Genomic DNA, 20219 nt, shown 5'->3' on the forward strand with positions numbered 1-20219 from the left:
TCGAAACCATCCACTGGCTTTGCCGGCTGGCAGAGCTCAACGACCGAGTAGGGGATTATTTGGGATTATTCGAGTACGTTCGTTCGAGTTGATTTACAAGACGGACTCTGCTACCCTCCCGCCTTTTTTATTTCCCTCTTTCTTTTCCTCATCGAAGATGCTCTATATTGTTTCTCTCGTTCGTATAGAGACTCTTAGGAGAGAAACCCCTGAAGAATGAAAAATATAGAGATTTTCCAATGTAACTGGAAACCAAAAGTTTGCCATATACCTGCAAACTTTTTTCAGGATAAAAGAAGCATTTCCAACAAACAACCTTTCGTCACGGCTGCTCTTTTTGAGAAACGATACCTACTTTCGAAGATCTCGGATAGAAAAATCCCCGATGAAGATCAAGATATTCGGTAGATTCTACTGATACAATAATACCGTAAATAATAGATACAGTAGTAAATAGAAAGATCTATCGATGGGGTAAATATTCTTTTGAAAAGATGAAATTTTCGATATCGTTCATTATACAATTTATTATTTTGATCAAGTAAATATAATCTATGACATATGTACGAATAAAGCTATCAACGTAATTCTTCGAAATTTTATCGAATTTCTGTTCTGAAACGTACAAAAAACATTTTGAACGATCTCCCAAGCTCGTAGAAATAATTGTGAAGAATTGTTTTTGCCATACGGTAACGTTAAGAAATTGAGCACTGTCTCTTGCGGGGGTGTACAAATAATTCAGATGATAAACGAATTAAGTCGGAATGGGATGATGAAAGGCACATTTAGGGGTGCTCAAGGCAACCCTCGGGTCCTGCCTTAATGCGAGCGCTGATGTAACAGAGCGTTTGACCCCTCGACTATCCAGCAACAAGAGAGATAGAGAGAGACAAAGAAAAAGAGAGATAGAGAGAGAGTGAGAGAGAGAGAGGGAAAATTTGGAATACGAACATAGTAGCACGGCTCATGAATCAAGTCGCATTAGTCGAGAGAGAGAGCAAAGCAGGGAGTGTCGAGACTGTTACCAATCTACCATTCTGACTCCGAGTAGATTGGATTCTCGAGCTTTATTCGATTACTCCTTGTATGAACGCGACCTAACGAGTGCAATCTCCTACAAGTAAAAGAAAGGAATAGAGAGAGAGAGAAAAAAAGAGAGAGAGAGAAAGAGAGAGAGAAAGAGAATGATATAAACTTAAGACATCTTCCAAAAACTATTACTCTAACTCGAAAGACTTAACAATGAAGTTAATCTAAAAAACTAAACTGATCTATACTCTCGAAAAAATATCTAATATCTCAGCGCTATATTATCAAACAAATATATATTCTTTGTCATACCGACAACAGGGTACCTACTATTCACGATTGTGATCTAAAAGGAAAAAATCTCCGCGTGCAAGCTGTTTCCCAAAGTAGTAAGAGCGCACCTGCTTTTTTTACCTGAAGGAAAAATCTAATATAAATATTTTCGAAATAGAGGAAAGCAATCGACGGGAAAAGATAAAACTCGAAAAGCATCGATTACTTAGAAGCGTATTTATGTTTTTAATAGAATAGAAATAGGCAAACTGTTTCATCACGTTGGCTCCGATGAATGGATAAATGAATGAATGAATGAATGAATGAATAAATGAATGAACGAACGGACGAACGAGCGAACTAATGAATAAATAAATAAATGAATAAATAAATAAATGAATAAATTAATTAATAAATGAATAAATAAATAAATAAATAACCAGTGAACGCTAGTTCAATGGACATGGCGGTGAGGATATAGGAGGAAGAGGGTGAGTCGGGTGAGTCGGGTAAGTCGAGTCGAGCGAAGACGTGCGGTAAAGGGGTGTAATGGACTGAGGAAGTATAGAGGATAGGCGTGGCGAGAGAGAGAGCAGAGGCGCACGCTCGAATCTCGCGTTGAGGCGCGCGTCGACTCGAAAGGCGGGACTGGCCGAAGTTGCAAAGGCGGATCGAGCTCGAAGCCGGCGTGTTGTGGCGCGTCGAAAACGAACCTTTCCTCTCTCTCTCTCGCGCCCTCTCATTCTCTCTCTCTCTCTCTCTCTCTCTCTCTCTCTCTGTCTGTTTATCTGTCTTCTTTAACCGTGAACGAGTAAGCGAGGGAGCGAGCGCGCGCGGTGCTCGGCGCGATCGCGCGCGCGGTACGATTCGAGTCGCCGCCGTCGAGGAACGTCGTACGCGCGGACGAGAGAGCACCTGCCACTTTTTCTCGTAATATCATAGCCAAAGCGAGCAAAGGAGATTCTTGAACGAAAACGCATCAAGTGTGTTTTTATATCGAAGGAGGACATTTCGATCAGGATGAACGCGAGAACAATCTCGATCTTCCACGGGATGAGCAGAACGAGAAGACAGAAGGGTTCGGTGAGGTGCTGAAGAAAGAAAGGGAGAATCAAAATTTTCTTCTTCTTCTTCTTCTTCTTCTTCTTCTTCTTCTTCTTCTTCTTCTTCTTCTTCTTCTGTTTCCTTTTTCTTTTTGTTTTTTTTTTTGTTTTTGTTTGTTTTTTTTTTTATATTCGAATCATCGAATTCTCTCTCTTTTTTTCTTTCCCTCCTCTTTTGTCACCACCATTCTTCGCTCTCGTAAGTGAAAAGATGTTGGTGCCGCAGGAAATGATGGCGGCTCAGTCGAAGATGCTCTATCAAATCAACAAGTATTACGGAGAACGCGTGCAAGCACGTATGGGACAAGTACAGAAGACGATAAGGGAAGTTTGTAAGGTCGTGCAGGATGTGTTAAAGGAAGTAGAGGTACAAGAGCCACGTTTCATATCCTCACTGACCGAGTGCAACGGTCGTTACGAGGGTCTAGAAGTGATTTCACCGGGGGAATTTGAGGTTGTGCTATACCTGAATCAAATGGGCGTCTTCAACTTCGTCGACGATGGCACCCTGCCGGGTTGCGCTGTTTTAAAGCTTAGCGACGGCCGCAAAAGGTCCATGTCTCTTTGGGTAGAATTCATCACCGCGAGCGGTTACTTGTCCGCGAGAAAGATCCGATCGAGATTTCAGACCTTAGTGGCCCAGGCCTGTGACAAGTGTACTTATCGAGATTCCGTTAAAATGATAGCCGATACTACCGAGGTAAAGCTACGTATTCGAGAGAGATATGTTGTTCAAATCACGCCGGCATTCAAGTGTTCCGGCGTATGGCCGAGATCAGCGGCTCATTGGCCGATACCCCATATTCCCTGGCCTCATCCTAATCTCGTCGCAGAAGTCAAAACCGAGGGTTTCGATCTTTTATCAAAGGAAAGCGTTGCTTTGCAAGGGAAACAATCGGCGATGGAAGGAGACGCCTGGGTATTAAGTTTTACCGAAGCCGAGACCAGACTATTGCAGGGTGGCTGCCGACGCAAATGTTTGAGCATTCTCAAAACTCTTAGAGATCGACATCTCGATCTTCCTGGCAATCCTGTAACGAGTTATCACATGAAGACCTTACTCCTTTATGAGTGCGAGAAACATCCTCTCGAAGCTGAATGGGATGAGGCTTGTTTGGCCGATCGAATGAACGGCATATTCTTGCAACTCATTTCCTGTCTCCAATGCCGAAGATGTCCTCATTATTTTCTACCGAACCTCGACTTGTTCAAAGGAAAATCACCCAGCGGTTTGGAGAACGCCGCTAAACAAGTTTGGAGACTGACCAGAGAATTGTTGACCAACAGCCGTGCCCTCGAAAAACTTTAGCGATCTTTCCTTAGACGCAACATATCTTTCGTGATACTTGATTAAAGATAAAAGAAAAGACAAGTGTGCATTAATGAACTGTTCTTGGGATAAAAGCCTCCCTTTAATTCGCCGCATCATTTCGCGCAATAAGGTTACAATTAATTCTCTGTTATTTACTTTAAATATGAAGCATATTTGATTTGAAACGTATCGAAAGTTCTTCACTTGCCACTTCACGTAATGCTTTTCGTTTAATCAGCTGAATGTTCGGTTTAAAGGACGAAGAATGAACATTCGGGATTTCACATATTTCGTGAAAAAATCCTACTTTCTTATATAAATCTATTATTCCCCTATATACATCTATTATCCATCGACAGAAAGCGTATTGTAATTCTGTCTGTTTCAATCTTAAAAAAAATAAAATCAAAAACATTTATAAACATTTATAGAAGCGAGCTTACGGCAAAAGAAAGAACTGCGATTTCATTGCGCATCGTTACATGTAAATAATTTTTGATATTATTTAAACGATATTTATTATTAATATACCTAATCGAATCGCTATTAAAATTATAAGATGACAATGTACATAATAAATGCATTTATCTCGATGTAAAAAAAAAAAAAAAAAAAAAAAAAAGAAAAAAAAGAAAGAAAGAAAGAAAAAAAAGAACAAAATGAGACGTGTCTTTCTATAATCGACAAACAACTGTGATGGAATCAATGATACTTTAACGACTTATTTATCATGCTCGAGCATAATCTAGGTAACGATTATTGTCTCTATAATATGTAGTTATCGAGTACTTTCGAGAAAACGACTCGATGTTCGGCATAACAGCGACTATCATTTTTATTACCCCCTTTTGCATTTTATTACGTCGGCATCCTATCTTAATTCTATCCTAACGTTTCTCTTCCTACCATCATCGATGCTCGAACGACGCTGTTTAAACTCCCGTCGGATAATTTTCGTGCTTCGCCGCGCGTGTCAAATTCATCAAATACTGCCACTCGATCGCTACCGTTCTTACATCCATCGATACATCGTTTCCAAATAATATAACAACTTAATTACCATAATGATTAACACTTATTAATTATTGTCCTTTAATATATGTCCTTCGTTTCTAAATAAGTTTTATTTGTTTTGTAAATAATTTTACATTTTACTGCAATAATATTATCCTTGCCTATTATTTTTCATCGAATTTCACTTTATTGGTTCTATCATTGTAAAAAAAAAAAAAAACTTTTAAACTTTTGCAGTGTTTTATTTAAAATTAAAATTAACATTCATTTTGCGTTCTTTTTCCTTTTTGAAACAAATACAATCGTTTCTTTAAAATCCACAAATTAAAAGTCTCTGCGAAAAGTGATTAACCGAATGAAAAATGATTATTCGAGGAAATTCATTCAACAAGGTACGAGAATCATTAATCCTCTTAATTATCCGTCCAAGATATTTCAGTTCATTTCAGGTTAACACATAGCTCTTTGTCAAGCCGCACCCATATAGCATGACTATTGAATGGACTTTCCCATGGACGATCTAATGAATCAATCTCTTAAAGAGAGATGATTAAAAAACGGCGATGCTTTCAATAATTTTAGGCTCGGAAAAGAAAAAGTAAAAAACGAAAAGTACAAAATCGATGGAAATTAAATCGAAGAAAAATAAAAACGACGGAATTGAAATTACAATTGATATAGCCAAATCAGGGATGAAAAACCATGATAAAGTGTAAGAATTGGGAGGTTAAGTTTTTGGATAGTAGAGAGGTTAGCCCATTCCAATACGTAAGTTAATTAGACATCCATAAGTAAGTAAGTAAGTAAGTAAATAAGCATACTATACTATACTATAGGCAGATGAGTATAATAGTGTTGGTGAGTCTTGGCGTGGTCGGAAAGTCGGATCGATTGTTTCGCGTCGACGTCGGAACTCTCCGCCCTATGGTGGTCGAGCTAACCGAGGATTGGTCGAATTATCGCTAACCGGAGGCGTTACCAAATCATGAAGGACGATCACGCGAGAAAGTCGACACGCCTCCAACTCCAAGCAGGGAAGGACGATTGGATCTACGAAGGTGAAAAGCGGCGCAGTCGACAATCTGCTCCTGCACGGAGACCCTCGTTCGTCTCCTTTTCTTGGATCGTTCGTGTCTCCGATAAGAAATATTCGAAAAACGCAAAAGGTTGCGAAAAATCGTTTGTTCGTGAGATAAAAAGGGAAAGAAAAAGAAAAAAAAGATTAAGAGAGTAAAAGATAAAAAGGAGGATTTTTTGGAACGAAACAAAACAAAAAAAAAAAAAAAACCTGGACGATCATGTGTCCCGCCCGATTGAATTTCTTTTGATAAAAGATAACACCGAGAATAGGAAAGAGACGGGATTAAATTTAAGAATGCGGTGATCGAATTCATTGGAAAAAACGGAGAAGCCCTCCGGGGCTTCTTAAAGGATTTCTGGGAAGGAGCCCGGACCGAGTCAGGCCGGTCCCGGTGCAAAGATGTTGGTGCCGGCTGAGATGCTGGCTGCTCAGTCGAAGATGGTTTACCAGATCAACAAGTACTTCGGAGAACGCGTAATGGGTAGGAAGAGTCAAGTGGCAAAAACGATTCAGGAAGTTTGCAGGGTTGTACAGGATGTACTTAAAGAAGTCGAAGTACAGGAGCCACGTTTCATCTCTTCTCTTACGGATTACAACGGTCGATTCGATGGTTTAGATGTGATCTCACCTACTGAATTCGAAATCGTCATCTATCTCAATCAAATGGGTGTATTAAACTTCGTCGATGACGGTACGTTGCCTGGATGTGCGGTGTTGAAACTCAGCGACGGTAGAAAGAGATCGATGTCACTTTGGGTAGAGTTCATTACGGCAAGCGGATATCTATCTGCCAGAAAGATTCGATCGAGGTTTCAAACGTTGGTTGCCCAAGCTTGCGACAAGTGTGCCTACAGGGACTCGGTCAAAATGATTGCAGACACAACGGAAGTTAAGTTACGGATACGCGAGAGATATATCGTACAAATCACGCCCGCGTTTAAGTGCGCCGGACTCTGGCCAAGATCGGCCTCCCATTGGCCAATCGCACATATACCATGGCCGCATCCAAATATCGTCGCGGAAGTTAAAGCAGAGGGTTTCGATATGCTCTCGAAGGAATGTATCGGACTTCAGGGAAAACAGTCGGCCATGGAGGGCGATGCCTGGGCGTTGTCCTTCATCGATGCTGAGAATCGATTACTCCAAGGTGCTAGCAGAAAACGATGTTTGAGTATTCTTAAGACCCTTAGGGATCGACACCTTGATTTACCCGGCAATCCTGTCACCAGTTATCACATGAAGACATTGTTACTTTACGAATGTGAAAAGCATCCTCATGAGGCCGAATGGGATGAGGCCTGTTTAGGCGATCGGATCAATGGCATTTTCTTACAACTTATTTCCTGTCTCCAATGTCGAAGATGTCCGCATTACTTCCTACCTAACCTTGATCTCTTCAAAGGGAAATCACCTAGTGGCTTAGAGAACGCAGCTAAACAAGTCTGGAGACTAACAAGAGAATTACTAACGAATAGCCGAGCATTGGAGAAGCTCTAGTTTACAAAAAGAAAAGAAAAGAAAAAGAGAAAAACAAGAAAAAGTGTTCGATCGTAAATACAATGTTAAAACGATCGATTGATTCCTCGAATCGAAATTGAACGCTAGTTTCTTATTCACTTAGCGTTCTCATCTTTTGGAGATATCAACGATAAACGGAAAAGAAATAAAAATGTATCCAGTGATTTTTGTGATCGTGCGACGAACGGCTCGCGCGTACGAATTAGTGCCATAATTGTCTACGTTGACGTTCTATTTTAAAAAAGTAATTCGTTCCTTTCCTTTCAACGTACTTACTTCCTCTTTTATCTACTCGAGCGGAGAAGCTGCCGTCGCTCAGATGGATCGCGTTTTCTCGTCTCTTTAAAAAGAAACGCGGATTGACCCTTTATCGTTCGCGATCATGATCTATAAGAAACTCAATAGGACAGTGAAAATGAGTGTGTCTATTGATGAAAAAGAAAATAGAAAATACGACGAATTTTCATGCTGTCAAATTGTTAGACGACACAAAGGGTTAATCGTTTTTCATCGACTGTCTTGTTTCCCGCCGCTATGTAAATAATATTTGAAAAATATTTATTAAACTGTGTAACGAAATGTAAAATACAGTACCTATTTATACGAAACCTTCGACGCGTTTTCTTCGATCAAACATCACGAAACCATTCCTACTCTTCTCTTATCTTCTCTTTTTTTTTTCTTTCTTTCTTTTTTTCTATCCTAACGATCGTTCTCCGAAAATCAAAGCCTCGTAAATTTCTCGATCGTTGTTGGTAAGATCGTTAAACGTTTCGTTCGATGAACGAGCTGGCCCGTGGAGTGCGAGTTAGGTCTCATAAATTTTATGCTCACTCACACTTTTTTGTCCTTTCTTCGATTTTTAAAACGTCTATGAATACGAATATAAAGGAGAGAATTTTCTACTTTGTCGTTTCTTTTTTCCAGCAGCGTTCTTTCCTTTTACGCATCATTGTTACAATTTCAAAAGCGCGTTTACCTACTTATATACACCATACATAAAGATAAGTTGATTAGAAATTTATCGTAACGTGTTCTAAGTTCAAAAAGTTTGTCCCTGTTTCATGATATAAATGTTAATATGAAAAATTAGTTTCGAACAAGTATCATTATAATCTTCAAATGCGGTTATCTTTACTTATCATGAACATTATGCAAATTGTAAAATTCTTACATTTCACGTCAGTACTTACCCATAAGTATAGTCAAGAACTAGTTTCACATCATGTATTATAATTACTTAGATATAATACCTATAGAATATTTTAATTATTTTCCCCTTTTTTTTTTGTTTTTTTTTTTTTTTTTTTTTTTTATAAGAATTTTAATTCTATCCGCGAGAATTAAAAATTTACATATATTATTATACATTTACATTTAAAAAACAATTTCATCGTATTACGTTGAAGTTTAAAAAATATAATATTTAATTTTTCTTCATTGATTATTAACCGAATGAGATAAAAAAACATATGATAATGAAAATCCATCTAATAATAGAATGTTTAATGAGAAGTAACATCGTATGTGTTAGAAATGAGTTTAAATGAAATATTTTCAAGCTTTGTCGACACGATCGATTCTAAAACGCATATCGAATGTAATGGTACAACTCTGACTGACAGAAACGAGCGTGAAACTGGCAGCGTTTCAAGCAATATTACTAATAATCATGTTTATCTTCGTGCATCACAGAAATTTCAAATAATCTTCCACTTACTATCAAGTGCGAATGAGTAAACTTACGGAGTACTCCAAAGTTTCCGTACGAAATTATTTACAGAAATAAACGCCAATTCTATCTATACGAAAATTCGTTTGATAAAGTTAAATGGTAGATAACGTGCGCGATATTCAAGAGATCGAAAAATAAATAGCGTGACCAGGGTCGTTAGTTTGAAAATGAGTTTATATCTTTGTCATAAAATATGTGTACGAAAGATAACAGTTCTTGGAAATAGTTCATGTTCTTTGTTTTTTTTCTTTCTTTTTCTTCTTTTTTTTTTTTATCGCTCAATATATTTCATTCTAAGAACGAATAAACCTTGTAAAAAAAAAGAAGAAGAAAATAATAAACTTATCTAAGGACATTCCCGTGAGAATTGAAATTTAGAAGTTGATTAAGAAATACAGAATTACCCATTTGATATAAAAGCAAAAAAGAAACATATAATTACTATTAACGCTGATAAACTATATAGATTTTAGATCATTCGCATAATCGATATTGCATAATTTGTTACTAAGTAGTTGTCAGACATTATTTCTAACACCATAGAAAAACAGAAGCAATAAAGAATAAACTGTAAGTTATTTATTATAGATACGCACGTTCATAAAAAGTTGATTAGAATAAGTTATTAATACCTCGTATAGTTCGCATAATTTCTAGGTAGTTGAATGATTAAAACGATCTCATATTATTTAATCGTTTGATCTATAGTTATAAAATGAATATTACCGATCATAATATAAAATTTCTACTGATTGATATTTTATTACCTATTGTATCGATCCATTTTGTGAAATTATTATTTCAATCTTTATTTAGCAATCTATCGATAAAATATCCTACTCAATAATAATATTTTATCCTATCTACGAGCATCTTCGAACTTTTCGAATTTTTTTCCTTCTTTATTCTTTCGAATATTATTTGAATGTAATAATTTAGGTTCGAATTGAGACATGCCGCGATAGGATGTTTCACGGATAAGAAACTAAGAAAATCACCTATTAGGAAATACACTCCTCGCTTCATCGTATCATCGGTTAATCGCGAAAGAGATAAGACGATTCCTTAAAATGTCTCGAGGAGCTATCGAATGAAGGTGCAGGTATTTCAGAAAATACGAATTTTGCCGATACAACATGTTCGTTCGCTATCTCGCGGTAGAAAACCCGATCATCGGACGAAGAGAAGCGGAATTTTTAACGAATCATAAGTAGGTGAGAGCGAGAAGAACGAAGGTAAAGGGTCTAGAGAAAGAAAGAGAGAGAAGTATGCAAACGAAGAGGAATCATTCTCCTTTTTCCCCACGACGACGATTTTTCGAATAACCGGCAACAAGGATCCACCGTATCGACGCATCGAGTGGTCCTGAAACTTGAATCGTGTCGCTACGAAACGACAAAATGAAATAGAAGAAAAAAAGAAAAGGGACAAAAACTAGGAAGAGAGAAATAAAAAAAAAAGAAGAAGAATAAGAAGAAGATCAGGAAGCGGATGACGAAGGAAGGGCAGAATAGACGAAGAAGTCGGAGGAAAGAGGAGAAGAAGATGAAAACGAAGATATTGAAGAAGAAGACGAAGAAGAAGACGAGCGTAGGACGTAAGAGAGAAAGAGAAAGAGAGAAAGAGAGAGAGAGAGAGATAGTCGGGTTCGTGCCGGCTCATTCCATCTCTTTCCTCCACGTTCCTTCTTTAGGGTGATCTCAGCTGGTCCTCGTCGGTTGCCAGGACCTCCACTATAAAACGCTCAGATAAAGCCGCGATGTTTATATGCGGGGATCGCAACCAAGCGAGAGGAGTGCCGCGTGGAAGGAGAGAGAGATATACCTGCTGGCCGAGCGCCGACAAAATAATAAGACAAAAGGCACACGGGGGTGGGGGGTGGACGACGGTGGTGGCGACGGAGAAGAGAGAGAGAAAGAGAAAGAAAAAAAGAGAAGAAGAGAAAGAGAAAGAAAAAGAGAGAGAGAGAGAGAGACAGAGAGAGAGGAGAGTGAAGTGAGGGGAAAGAAAACCGGACAGGAATGCACGCACGGGCGAACTCGAGGCTCGTTGCAGCCTTCTTGCAGCCTCGCTTCCAAAGCCATCCTCCTTATCTTCCGTACCTACTTCGAGCGAGTTCTCAAAGCTAACTTTTGGTTTCTTACTTCAAGGAACGACACGATCATTAATAGTCTCTCACTTTCCTAACGCTCTTCGGTACTTAATTTATTCTAACAAGGATCGGTACAATCTGCATTGTCTTTATAACTAATAGAACTCTTCAAATGACTTTCTTTAATAATACATTTTACTCTCGCACTTGCGTTTCTCTTCGTATAGAGAGAGAGAGAGAGAGAGAGAGAGAGAGAGAGAGAGAGAGAAAACAGAAAAAAAAGAAAAGACAAAATAATAAAAATATCACGATTGACTGTAAGACGGAATTTTTTGGACAATGTTTTTCAAATAGGTAAGTATTTGACTATTTACCTGCCAAATGTTCTACATTATGAAAATACTTTAATAAAACCGAAGACCCTTCTTTTATCTGGCCATGCATCTTTCTACTCTCTCTCTCTCTCTCTCTCTCTTCCTCTCTCTCTCTCGCTCTATCTACTCTGTTATTTCATTCTTTTTCTCTCTTTTCTTCTTACGAGCGCAGCAGCAGACACGCAAACTCGCGATATGCACGCGCGTTTTGCGTATACGACGAGCGTCGACAATGAGCGAGCACGAGGACACGCTCGACAAAGATCGTCACAATCGATATCGACGGAAGTACTTGTGTTACGCTCTTTGATGTTTTATACTGGCAATATTAAGAAACGTGACCTTCCCAATCGTACTTTTTAATGACTTAAATAAAAGAAAACAAATAAAAAAAAATATCTATATTAGGTATGAACAGAATTCGTGTCTTCTTTCTTTCTTTCTTTCTTTCAGTTAGAGACACAAATAAACAAGTTAAAAAGAAACAAGAAGAAAAAAAGAAGAGAAAAAAAAGGAACAGAAAAAGATAAAAAAAAAAAAAAAAAATTAAATTAAGTCCAGACGATGTCTATATCTACCACTTTCCGTAAAACTTTTTCATTTCTTTTCGTATGCAAACTTCGATAAAATCATACTGGCACGACGTGGTAAAGAATCATGGAAGGAAGGATTGTAAAAATAACACGAATACTTTTCCACCGGACTTACGTGGGTCTTGTAAATTTTGGCGACGGTCATATAAATACCTCATATTTTATAAATTTCCGATGCTTTTTATCCTGCATTATTATAAATCATTTTTTTTCTTTCTTCTTTTTTTCTTTTTTATTGAATTTCACGATCGTATTCTTCATGAAAGAAAAAAAGAAAAAGGAACGAAAAGAAAACCCCGTCAATAGAAATGTTTGACGTGATTTTTCGTACACCTTACGTTCTTTTATCCTCTCGTAAAAATTCGCAATATAACCTCTACTGGTCTTTTCACATAAAAAGAAAAAAAAAAAAAAAAAAGGAAAAAAGAAAAAAGAAAAAAGACAAAAAAATATACCCACATTCACGACATTAATTTTATCAATATCACGCTCGTAAAGTTACACCGTTATCTCGTGAGTTCTTAGTGCACTTATCGAATTCTCCATGATACTCAACCTTTCGTTTTTTCTTCTTATGTTTGCATCAATGCAACAAGTAGGTATATGATACATCTGTTTCTCTATCTCTCTTTCTCTCTCTCTCTCTCTCTCTCTCTCTCTATCTCTCTCTATCTATCTCTCTCTATCTATCTCTCTCTCCCCCACTTCCATTTCTATACGAAATATTGAATTTCGTCGATATAATTTTTTAAAAAGGATGGGATATAAAAAAGAATCCATTTTCTAAGCATAACTCGTTCTCTTAAATGAAACCCATAGAAACGTGAGAAAAGAAAGAAGAGGAACGTCGCAGGAGATTTAAATTCTTATCGCGAAGAACGAATACGCCAGAAATTACGCGCCTTTCCTTTATCGCGTCCCGCATACCAAAACGATTGCACAACACAAGAAATGTATATCTCATCGAGATATCGTCGCGAGATTCTTATACTTGACTTTACTCGTGATTAACGAGAGAATGTCGGTAGCAGATGCGAATAAATTTAAAATAAACAGTGCGAGCTTTACCGGCGATCATTGAATTTATATCATCATATAAAAATCTATTTCGTGATGATCTTAAAGCGGAAGAAGACGATACCATGACAGATACCATCGAAGCAATCGATATTTCTTGTCAAATCTTTAAAACTTCTTTGAAGTAGACGACTTTTATTTCATCGTATTTCCAAGAAATTAATTCTAATGAAATATAATACGTTTGCATTATTATATGTAATCATACGATTGATCAGATTGCACTTATGTAATGATCTAATCAATAATAGTGAATAAACGGAGTATCATATTGAAAATATTATCAACGAAAATTTTTTACTTCGAATCGCGTAATTTGATTTTACATTATTATTTCAAATTTATAAAGAAAATAGAAAAAAAAAAATTAAAAAAGACAAAGACGACGATAAGTATTAAAATGATAGATACAGATTGTCCGGAAATGTTTCGAGGGCTCGTCTCTTTTTCGGGGTCACATGTGCGCTCTCGTCGTCGTCCGCGACGTTGAAACCCACCCTCCGTTCCTCGCCGTACCCAAAGTCTGAGAAGACTCCACTTACCGTCGGCATTATCCTACGAGCCGTTACAGCTTTATGAGCAAAACCACTTAGTGTATCGCCGCCGTGGGACTCTGTTAGGTCATTGCATGTTGATATGAAACATTGATGAGAGAACGAATAAGGGGTGTCGCGTAGAGCGATCAAGGGGTAGTTTTGAGAAGCTATACGAGGACCTTCGAAACAACCTGTCGGAGAGGACGAAGAAAAAAAGTTCTTATCTCTTCATTTTTATTAGAAATAAATATAGGAACGAATAAACATATCTAGGTATAACTCAATTTAAATTATTACTTCAGACAAATTATTTTCTCATGTTTTTAAAATTTTCGAAGAGAATTTTAATTATTCCGAAGATACCCAATAAGAAGAAAACAGAAGATAGAATTATCGGGTTCGTGATGTGTTACACGAAACTGTAATCTCGTAAGACTCTTATCTCATACTCACCATACTCGTAGTCTTGCCTACTTTACGTCGCGATTTCCTTTAACGATTAAAAAGAATCGAGACGGTATTTACGAAGAAACAAGAATACCTTCTCTCTCATCTCCTCTCTTTCTAAAACTTTTATTTGCTCAAGAGAGCCGATATTCCTCTTATTACTACTTTTGGAGAATGCGAAATTAATGTGGGCTATTGGATAAGAGAAGTGAAGTAGGAAAGCGGATCTTCTGGCGGGATCTTTTATGGCCTGACTCGCGTGTTCACCCAATGGCGTGGATAACGATTTCGAGTGGGTGAGAAAAGTGTCATGGACATCCGGTGATCTGGTTAACGTCTTCCATGGACCACTCTCGTCTCTTTCTTTCTTTCTGCAGAAGAGATCTTCGCCTTTTTAAATGCATCCAATTCTAACAGAGACGGAAGGCAACTGTACAGGCGGCTCTCTTTGTTCTTTCTATCCTTTTTTTTTTCTTGTTCAAGGAAGAAAGAGAGAAAGAAAGAGGTAGAGAGAGGGAGAAAGAGAGAAGGAGAAAGAGAGAGGGAGAAAGAGAGAGGAAGAAAGAGAAATTTGGAGACGCTTTCGATTCGGTCCAGTATTTAAGTATATATATATATATATATATATACACACACACACATGTATAGATAACAGCAAATGCGTTAAAATCTGGCGTGGTAAATCAAGCGGCAGACCGAGGGAGTACTTTACGTTAAATGTGCTAAACGTTCTCTAATACTATACACAGTCTAGAACGTGTTGTCCATCGTTTTTCACTGCTCGTTTCTTCTGCCGGAAATAAGAGAAGGAGAATAAGAAAACGTTGAAGATTAAAATCGTAGTCGATTTGTAAGATATTTTTTCCGAAGGCCACGAACTTTCTACATTTAGCAGTTATTGAAATTTATGCGAGCATGATCTACGTATAATCGACAACAATAGTTTTCTTAAATAAGAAAAAGCAATCGAATTATAATACAAGAGAGTATCAAGTGACGTTTAAGAAATATGTAAGCCTGTATTGGCACGTGGCATCGCAATTTTAAGAAGTACGTAATCATTTTATCCCGCTCGTATAATTTATGATCGTAATATCCAGAAAATTTTTGATTGATATAAACGATCGCTGGGTAGGAAAAAAATGTTGCTTCCCTATGACTAAGTTCTTACGAAAGTTTCGGCTTCGATATTTCACCTGAAACAACTTTCAAACAAATATGGACAAGGTTTCAAAACGATAGATATCGTCTAGATGTTTCTTAAAATATAAGAGAGAGAGAGAGAGAGAGAGAGAGAGAGAGAGAGAGAGAGAGAAATAAATAAATAAATAATAATATCGATCTCCAGAGACAGGATGGGAGCGATTTTAAAGCGTTGCTACTAGCTTCAGGAAAACAAATTGAATCGCCTACCGACCTTCGTGATACTATTACCATTGAAAGGGGTAAAGGACGGCTTAAGTGCAGGCGCAATATAATTTATCAGTCCAGAGGGAGACGATTATTAACGAGTCTTGCCACTTCAAACGTCTCTAATTTCGTCGCATGATGGACAAATTACTTAACGTATATAACAAAATCATAATACTCACGAACATACTTTACCTATAAATAATATCATACCGTTTTGCTAATATCTACAAACAAAAGTAAGAAAATTTAAATACATTCGAATAAATTGGCTTAATTTGAAAGCTACGATCTTATTTCAGTCTTTAGTTCTCTTATATAAAAAGATTATCAATCAATTTTACCATGAATTATTAAATATATAGTATAGTTCAATAAAGATGAATCCCGATCGAAAAAAAATATCTATCTTGAAAAATCGCGGAGATGTAATATCTCAGATATCAAACTTGAAATTCGATTAATTCGTGGGTAACGTGGGCGGCACCAACAAAGGCACAAACATTACTACGGAGATTTATGTCCCGAAAATTTTCGAAGGAATACAAGGGCTATCTATACGAACGAATTACAAGGGGATGCTGCTGCTGCTGTTTCATGAGCAAGCGTCGAGAAGGGAAAATCGGTAGTCATCCAGTTTCTCTCTAGGGAGATCGAACGCACAAACATCGTACGAGCTCGTCGCGATGGGAACGTTGTAGAGCGGAGGTGGAAGGCAAGGCGAAAAACAACGACAACGGCGTTTATTTCTGGAGTAGCAGGATAGATGCATCCTTTTGCTTGAATTATCGTTGCGAGCTACGATACGTTAGAGAGACCTTTTTTCCAACTTTTCTTCTTTTTTCGCTCTTCCGACTTCTTTTACATCGCCCCAAGAAAACAATTTTTTCTCTCTCTCTCTCTCTCTCTCTCTCTTTCTCTCTTTCTCTCACTTTTTCTTGTTTCTTTTTCTTCTTCTTCTTCTTCTTTATTCTTTCTCTTTTTCCGGTTACTCGTCTCCACCAGACGAAAAGCTTTCTTTTCTTCAAGTCCAACTAGTATATATCGTCTGTTTACGCTCGTAACTTCAAAGACGCAGCCCGTAGCTATTTCACTATACGAGCAAAGCGCTTTGCTACCACGTCTAAGGAACATCGAAGCCGGAGCTCTAATGCTACCCCGTAAACGTTTGTTCCTTTCTTTGTGAGCAAGCAATGTGCATAGTTATGCGCTATGTTATATCTACTGGTTGGTTGGTCGTTAGAAACGCGTCGCCGTCTTACGAACGATTTACTTACCGGTAACTACGAACCAACGATCTTTCCCCGGTCGTCAGAGACAAATCGATAGTTAAGTTTTTTTTTCTAATACACATACTCTACTGCAAAACAAAAAGCAAAAAAGAAAAAAGAAAGAATGAATTACTCGTATAATTCGTAGATCTACGAATTAACGCGATGATAAATTCGATGATAAATGATCTGATTTACGAAGAGTATCGAAATTCTCGTGCTTTCGATTGATTTATCAAGTACTCCTCTCGACATCGTTCAATCGCGAGATTGTATTTATATTTGTTCGAGGAGAAAAGTATTCTAACAAGTATCGAAGACTTATGCATTGAGAAACAAAAAAAAAAAAAAAGAAATTTTGCCCAAAGACTAAAAGTCGAAGAATATATTTATAAAATCTATAGATTCCTTCGATGATCCTCGAAATATACTTTTGAAGATAATTTTGAATCGATGAATAATTAATTATTAACAGCAAGACGTTAGTAGATAAGTTTATAATATTTTCAACGTACAACCAACTTATCATAAGAAACACATAGAAACATGTAAATGATTTTAATGATTGAAGTTATATAGTGTATCATATAACTTATTTAATCTTTTTATCATCCCTCCATTTTGTCAATACGATCGTCTACAGAATCGTGAAATTGAAATCATTCGGCGGAGAGATTATATCTATAGAAGGAAAAAAATTATCTCATCGGTCGCTCGCCTCTCTCGTAACTGATAAAAATAAACTTTTACGGATATAAAGAGAAGGAGGAGAAAGAAGAGGAGGAGAAGAAGAAAAAAAGAGGAGGAGAAGGAGGAGGAGGAAAGAAAAGGTGTTCACGTCGCGGTATTCGTAGCTTGTTTCTCGCATGCCATGATGTCGTGAATACTAAGTGGACCAACGTTCTCGCTTTAGCCAGTCTACGTTTAAAGTGTTCGGTTTATGTGTGGAGACGTTTTTTTTCGAGAGAAATATCAGTGTCTCTAGAATGAGAGAAAGAGAAAGATAAAGTGAAAGAGAAAGAGAAAGAGAAAGAAAAAGAGAAGAGATGGAATGACCAGTAGTCGCTCACGTGCGACGGCGACGTTAACGTCTTCGACCTTCTCCGTAATAATTCGTTCTCGTCTTCTTGCTCGTTTCTCGTATCATTTGGCCCGAGCCCACGAAAACGCGATGATTATTCCTTCGTCTTCTCCTCCCGTCTCATCCTCTCCTTTTCAACCTACTCTCTTCTCTAATCCAATCGGACATATGTACTTAATAGCAACATTTAGTAACGGCTAATTTAATCGCACCGTCCTGTATTTCTCGCTTGAAAAGACGAAGAAGATTCGCGGACCGATCATTTCAATGATTATTCTTGGAACGAGTATAAACGCGAATACGTACGGACAATAGCAATAAGATAGCGAAATGTTAATATGGTAATTGGAATGAGTAAAAGGAGTGAAAGAGAGAGAGAGAGAGAGAGAGAGAGAGAGAGAGAGAGAGAGAGAGAGAGAGAGAGAAAGAGAGAAAGAGAGAAAGAGAGAGAGAGAGAGAGAGAGAGAAAGAGAGAGAGTGTGACTGATTGATGCTCTTAGCAACCTGTTTGAGAATGCAAAATGTAAAGACGAGCGTTTAGAATCGATTGTACGCGTGCCAATTCGTCGCGTGAATGAGCATTAAGATGAATCTCAAGTTCTCCGATTCACTCTGTTAAAGATCAACGCCAGTTCTGATTCATGATATAGCCACTGTGAATGCGATTAACGTGAAAGCGATTTATTTTTCGATAGTTACAAGATATTCATTAACGTCGTTTCGTAATTAACGCCAGGATGATTCAATCGAGCTGTTTCAAGTTGTTTCTAAAGATGTTTTAAGATCGGTACGATGAAACCTTGTCGTGCTCGGATAGAATGTTTTCGCTTAGTGAATTTCGACGAGTTGCCAACGATTAATCCGGGCTGACTAGAGATAGATAGATAGATAGATAGATAGATAGATAGATAGATAGATAGATAGATAAATAAAGAGAGAGAGAGAGAGAGGGAGAGAGAGAGGGAAAAAGAAAGAAGGAAAAAAGGGAAAAGAAACAGAGGGTGGTTTGGAATAGGACCGTAACCTTATATCTACGGAACCCCGTTCGACTAAGCTCGAGATAGAAAAAGAGAGAGAAAAAGGAGAAAGAAGGGGGAGGCCTCTTTCTAGAGCCGATCTCATATCGTATTTCGTGTTATTCAAATGTCCAACAATGCTATTAAAGGATTTCTCGGGTAATCCTTTCCCCGCAGTTGGCGAAGAGAGGGAAAGAGAAGCTGGGTTTGGTCCATGGCGAGAACATCGAACGGCACAAAGCGTCGGACATTTGCGCCGGGACACAAACGAACGCAAACAGGCGCAGAACAATGGCGACCGAGGCCTATCTCGCGAGCTTTGTTCTTGCCGATCGCGAACCTCTCTCTTGTTCCTACCTATTTTTTTTTTTGCTTCTGCTTTCTCCTTACAGCTTTAGCCACCAGTACCAAAAGGGTTTCTCTTTTTCCGATCAACGGTACTCATATAGTTCGACTTCCGGTAGGATGAAAATTTTTAGATTTTTCCAAAAGATAAACGAGATCATTTTTTTCGATTAAAAGTTTACAAGACGATCCAGATACAAAGGGAAACTTATTAATATTGTATTATTAATGGTTATTAGTTATTATAAAAAAAGTTTGCGTTCATATATGTATAGTATGTTTAGTTAAATAAAATTAAAAAAAAAAAAAAAAGCAAACGAAATATTACTTCGATCTCTCAAAAGTTTTTATGGAAATTTGTATGGAGTTACGTTCAAAGCGGTAGTGACGTCAATAATCGTCACTGACAAGACCTGTATCTGAATTTTAGTATCGTCCCGTTATATATAAGGTTTCAGAAATGGGTAGAGAACAAGCGTCGTGATCGGATGGGAATGAAGTCATCACTAACAGAGAGAAAGAGAGAGAGAGAGAGAGAGAGAGAGAGAGACAGAGAGAGAGAGAGAGAGAGAGAAAGAGACTGAGAGCAAAGTTGGAGTCAACCCTCATTGCATTTCGAGCATTGGCTCGGAAACAATCACATTATATTTTGTAGATCAACTCTCGACTCTCTGTATCCCCCTCACCCACAAATGTTGGAAAAGTTTTTCATCTTTCTTCTAAGTTCCCCTTCTTGTCCCTTCCTTGTCTAACATAATCTAACGATTGGTTAATGAATGGATTCAATCGTAATTAAGTTACTATCGAATTGAATCTTTCTTAAGCGTACATCATATTCCATCACCTACTTTGTTTACGAAGATTTTCGATTGTTAAATAAAAAAAATAAAAAAATAAATAAATAAAAGA

At 37.6% G+C, this 20219-nt stretch overlaps 3 protein-coding genes across 19 annotated transcripts in view; 2 read left to right on the forward strand and 1 right to left on the reverse strand.

The window, feature by feature from the left end:
* LOC124957662 (neurobeachin) overlaps positions 1 to 20219 on the reverse strand; it is a 193427-nt gene that overhangs the window by 21499 nt on the left and 151709 nt on the right. The window lies entirely within an intron of this gene.
* On the forward strand, positions 1935 to 4272 carry LOC124957671 (protein mab-21-like). Of its 3 annotated transcripts, none has more exons than XM_047514815.1 (2): positions 1935 to 2388; positions 2635 to 4272. In XM_047514815.1, exons 1-2 carry the CDS (start codon positions 2326 to 2328, stop codon positions 3715 to 3717), a joined length of 1146 nt encoding a protein of 381 aa, XP_047370771.1. In that variant the 5' UTR covers positions 1935 to 2325; the 3' UTR covers positions 3718 to 4272. The 3 variants fall into 3 exon arrangements, with proteins under 3 accessions (XP_047370771.1, XP_047370772.1, XP_047370773.1); XM_047514816.1 differs by having other exon boundaries at positions 1937 to 2388; positions 2613 to 4272; XM_047514817.1 differs by having other exon boundaries at positions 1939 to 2393.
* Positions 5073 to 7942, forward strand: LOC124957672 (protein mab-21). Its single transcript, XM_047514818.1, has one exon. The coding sequence runs from the start codon at positions 6215 to 6217 to the stop codon at positions 7310 to 7312; it is 1098 nt and encodes a 365-aa protein (XP_047370774.1). The 5' UTR covers positions 5073 to 6214; the 3' UTR covers positions 7313 to 7942.

This window comes from Vespa velutina, chromosome 2, assembly GCF_912470025.1.
Source record: "Vespa velutina chromosome 2, iVesVel2.1, whole genome shotgun sequence".
NCBI classification, from domain to species: domain Eukaryota; kingdom Metazoa; phylum Arthropoda; class Insecta; order Hymenoptera; family Vespidae; genus Vespa; species Vespa velutina.